At 33.8% G+C, this 4,999-nt stretch overlaps 1 protein-coding gene across 1 annotated transcript; it reads right to left on the reverse strand.

Annotated features, from left to right (window-relative positions):
- Positions 1-1,572: 1,572 nt before the first annotated feature.
- Positions 1,573-3,557, reverse strand: LOC109804247 (Pentatricopeptide repeat (PPR) superfamily protein). Its single transcript, XM_020366040.3, has one exon. It carries the CDS (start codon positions 3,239-3,241, stop codon positions 1,649-1,651), a length of 1,593 nt encoding a protein of 530 aa, XP_020221629.1. The 5' UTR covers positions 3,242-3,557; the 3' UTR covers positions 1,573-1,648.
- Between the last annotated feature and the right edge of the window lie 1,442 nt (positions 3,558-4,999).

The following is a 4,999-nucleotide window of genomic DNA, read 5'->3' on the forward strand; positions in this document are numbered from 1 at the left end:
GACACTCCCCCTTGCCAGAGCCAAAAGTCAATGGCGTGAAAGCTATAAATTCGTGAACAAAAGGGTGTTTAGGATGTGTTTATTTTTAGTTGTCCTTACTGTGATGCTGCAGTGTTTACACACTGTTTCGTCATTCATTACCAGAATAAAGTAGGCTTATATATATCATCATTGTAGGCTTATATATATATATCATCATTATTATGTCATTTTCCATCATTGGAACTGAACCTATGTTGCATGTCTTTCGGTGATCAAAGTAATGCCAACCTACCCTTTCACAAAGACCCAAAGTATAAGTTTACACTTTTTTTTTTTTTTTTTAATGCCAGTATGATATTTGACTATGTTAATCCTTCTCTCCTTTGCATTTTGAGTATAACACACTAATCACCTTACATCTAGATAGTTTCCACCATCTGATTGATTGTAATGATCACACCTCATTTTCTGCATATTTACTTATTATGCCGCGTACTCACATGTGAATGAGGTTTCATTGGAGATTGTGCAACTAGCATTTCTCTTGGTGTAGTTTTGTTCTCACATACAAGCTTCTGGTCTGCAAAGGAATACATTTGTGAATAGGGTACCCAATCGCTTAGATTTAATAGCAGAAACACCAAAAAGTTAAAGATGTTCCAAAATTGAGGATATTAATTGTTGCTTCTTATTATCGAAAGTACTTTAAGGAAAGCTAGCAACACCTGCTATGTTGCAAATTAAAAATATACCGCTACAGCCATAGAAGGACAACATGCATTTTAACTGTTCTGCATTATAATATTCCTTGACTAATAATTAAACCAACAAAAACAAGTAACGAACCTGTTAAAATATGATAGGAAAGGGGGCATGCTAATGCACATCATTACGGTAAATATGAAGAGTAACGTACCATTAAGGACTGTTCCATTCAATTTCAGGGAGCTAAAGTGTAAATTCATTGTAAAATAAAGGTGCGTACCAATGAGAAGAAGTTCATTTCTTTGAAGTTGATATTTTATGTTGGAAATCAGAAAAAACTTTCCATTAACAGTGCACCCCTTCCCATTTAGAGCAGCAAAATGATTGTTTTGTACTGAAAATTTGTTTAGCTACTTAACTGTATAAACAAGCAAGATCTTACCAGCTAGAAAATGGTATGTATAACTATGGTTTCTGTAGATGAAACCACATTAAGCATGACCTTCCCATATACTATGTTAATAACAAAAATTTCAGCTTATACCATACACAATCAGTGGTGAAATCGTAGAAGTTCAAGAGTACGAGTTTTACCATGATTGTTGGGTGCTAAATAAGATTTCAATTGGCAGCTATGTGAATCACATTCTAGCATGACATAAAATACAGAAAGTTGCCAAATCTGAAATCTCACTTCATATTTTGCACTAAACCCTGAGGAATTAAAAAACCAGGAAACATGGCCTGAAATCATGTAAGATAGCATGAGAAGTTGAAAATGAGTTTTATGAACCAATAAAAGTGTCATAAAGCACTACCATCTCTTAGCATTGGCTATAGTTTTTGTTACTAACCTCTCATGTTGTTAAAAAATTATAATATATATAAAAGCAAAAATAGTCAACCCTTTTTAAAATTGAAACCGGTATAACACTATATCAAACAGCACCATGCCCATTATTTATGAACTAAAATACCAATAAATGTTGAGGAAATCAGAATCCTCATTTTCCCTTAAATGCTCAAAGAAAAATCTTAGAAGCAAATAAATTTCATCAATTTTATCATGATTCTGATCTGCAGTAAGAAAGGCATGAACTTTGCCTCTGACTTCAATCCAACTGCTACCCGGAATCCTCTTCATTCCTTTTTCCTTCATTTCACTCCTTACGGTTGACACATCTGACCACTTACCTGCTGCAGAATGAGCATTTGACAACATCACATAAGATGATACATCATCAGGATCCAAAGCCAAAATCTTTCTTGCTGCAAGCTCTCCCAACTTAATGTTAGAGTGGATTTGACAGCCCCCAAGCAATGCCTTCCAAAATCCAAGTCCAGGGTCAAAGGGCACACTCCGAAGAAAATTCTCAGCTTCTGCAAAACGTCCTGAGCGAGAAAGCAAGTTAACCATACAAGCATAATGCTCAGACTTCAGCAAACTGGGGCTCTCAAGCTTGGCTCGATTGAAATATGAGTAGCCCTCATCAACAAGACCGGCATGATTACAAGCCCAGAGTAACCCAAGAAGGGTAACTGCATTGGGTTTATAGCCTGAAGAACCCATTCTTTCAAAGAAGCTTATTGCTTCAAAGCCTCTTCCATTTTGTGCGTAACCACATACCACGGCATTCCATGAAACTATGTTCCTTTTAACAAGCTTGTCAAACATTAGCAGGCTGTCTTCCATGTTTCCACATTTTGCATAAAAGCTAATAACTGAGTTACCAACAAACTGATCAACCTTACCCAAAAACTTGATTGCACAAGCATGAAAACTTTTCCCCATTCCAAGTGCAGCCATATTTGCAGCTGCAGAAATCACGCAAGGAAATGTAGATTGATTTGGTATAAATCCTTCTCTTAGCATGCCAATAAAAAAATTCACAGCTTCTTCATTATGCCCTGTCTGGCTGCATCCGCTAACCATCGCATTCCACGAGACAACGTTCCTCTCAGGCATCTCATGGAAAACCCGTAAAGCATCCTCAAATCTCCTTCTCTTCAAATACCCACAAATTAGAGTTGTATAAGACACCACATTAGGATGTTGCATTTCTCTGAAAGCCATCTGGGCTTCTTCTACAGTACTCAACTTGAAATATAAATCAAGCAGAGCACTACCAACAAATACATGACAGCTAAAGCCAACCTTCATTGCACAAGCATGAAGCTGCCTCCCCAAAACAACATTTCCAAGTGCAGTGGAGGAGTGAAGCACAGTTCCAAATGTGAACTCATTGGGTCTAATTTTTGAGGCCAACATCTTAGTGAAAAGATTGATGGCATCTTCATGGCAGTGGCGCTTAACAAAGCCCTGAATTATGGTCGTTGCTGATGCAACAGTTAAGTCAGACATTTCTTCAAACATGTGGCATGCAACATGGAAAGTGGTTGAATCATAACCATATGGATGAATGTCATCAGAGGCTTCATGCTTAGTGGCATTGGCGTGATGGGTTTGGGTCAGATAGCTACAAGCAACGTTGGGTGTAATCCATGTGTGAGAAAAGCTTAGTCTAGAAACTACGTTTCTCATGTGAATCTTCATTCGATGTTGGGTTAAACTTTCACCTCACTGTTTTTCTCTCACTAGTCAACCATTAGATGATGTACACAGGAACTGTGTTGTGTTTTTCTTAAATCAACCAAGTCTTTTCGTTTTTTGCCAAGCACGTGTAACCGTGGCTGATGAATTTGATAAGGAGAATTAGTAACAAACTAATTCTTTTAAATTGACTAATAAATTATTAAAAATTACAAATTTATATATTGTTGGAGAAATGAGACACACTACAAGGGGTTGAATAGTATATATCAAAAAATCAGTTTTTGAAATACAGTGAAATAATAAAAGCTTTGACAGACCAAGTGATGAAATGCAACAAATGAAGGGGTACAAATCTATTATACAGATTCGTCTCAAATACAGAGATTACGTCCAGTTTTCAATCCAATCAGATTGAGTTCTACTATCTTTCACAAGATACAAGTATTTTTTAAACAAGTAATTTCTGGCTTAAACCTAAAAAGTCTTTTAACTTGTCTCTTTAAGCAACTACTTAAGTATTCTTTTAATAATTCTCTCCAAACTCAACACTAAGTATTCTTTTCAACAAGCTTCTCCAAACTCACACGCTAAGTATTCTTTCAACAAGTCTCTCTAGGCTTAATTCTTAAAAATAGAAACTTGGAAAGAGTTACAAAGCTAACTTCATCTCTTTTAGACATGATGTTACGAAAATTGAACACAAATAAACTGTACAAGATAATTTATCTACAAAGTATGCACTTCGTTTCTTTTCTATTATTTCCCTTGCTGAAACTTTTTGTCTTGAATGAAAATCCCTTATATAGTAGCTTGGAAGAAGATAACTATTGAGCAATCTTCTCAGGATGCTTTGTCTATCTTCTCCAGGGCCGTATCTAGGAATTTCGGGGCTTTAGGCAAAAATTAAGACAGGGGCCTATGTTAATATAGCTTAATAATTTTTATGTTATTTTTTCTGGCTTTTTGAGCTGTAAAATTATTTATTAAAGTTTTATAATCAAGTAATTCTAACATCTCACTCTTAATAGATAATATATTTAACTCATTTAATCTATCTTGTAGCATAGTTGATCTTAAATATGATTTAATCATTTTTAATTTTGAAAAACTTCTTTTAGCAGTCGTAACAGTTACATGTAATGTTAATAATATTCTATAAGTAATGTATGTATTTGGAAAAGAACATGATCTTTTTATATAATTAAATATTTTTAATGGTATGTTAATTTCATTTGTTAGAATTTCTTTCAATAACTTTAATTCTGAAAATAAATCAAGACCATTAATATCATAATGGTCCTCAAAACTCAAAATCTTTTCAAGATTGACACAATATTTTTTCAATTCATCTTCCCCTAAAATTTTAAATTTATTTGAATCAAATAAAAAATCAAACATGTTTTCATATTCTAAAATAAAAATAACAAGAAAAATAATTTTTAAAATTAAAAGAAGATAACAATGACAAAATAAAACCTAGAAAGTGAAAAATTATATCTGGGAATGAAAATTTCTTTAAGTTATGGCTATGCACTATCGTAGCTATGAGTATCCAAAACCGAAATCATAATGATAATCACTTTATGTGCACCTACAATGATAAACAATAAAAAAAAATGAGATCTAAAGATTGTAATTTGTAAATAAAAGTACTATACTAAATTGTTTTTTCTCATTAATAATTAGTTTACAATATTTTAGAAAGGTTTGATCTTGACTTTTCAAAGACACACGGGAAATCTTGGAAAGAAGAAATCT

Source organism: Cajanus cajan, chromosome 1, assembly GCF_000230855.2.
Source record: "Cajanus cajan strain Asha chromosome 1, NIPB_CcT2T_4, whole genome shotgun sequence".
NCBI classification, from domain to species: Eukaryota; Viridiplantae; Streptophyta; class Magnoliopsida; order Fabales; family Fabaceae; genus Cajanus; species Cajanus cajan.

What these genes read in the sequence shown, in the direction of transcription:
- LOC109804247 (XM_020366040.3), bottom strand. Translation starts at nt 3,241, where the DNA reads ATGAAGATTCACATGAGAAACGTAGTTTCTAGACTAAGCTTTTCTCAC.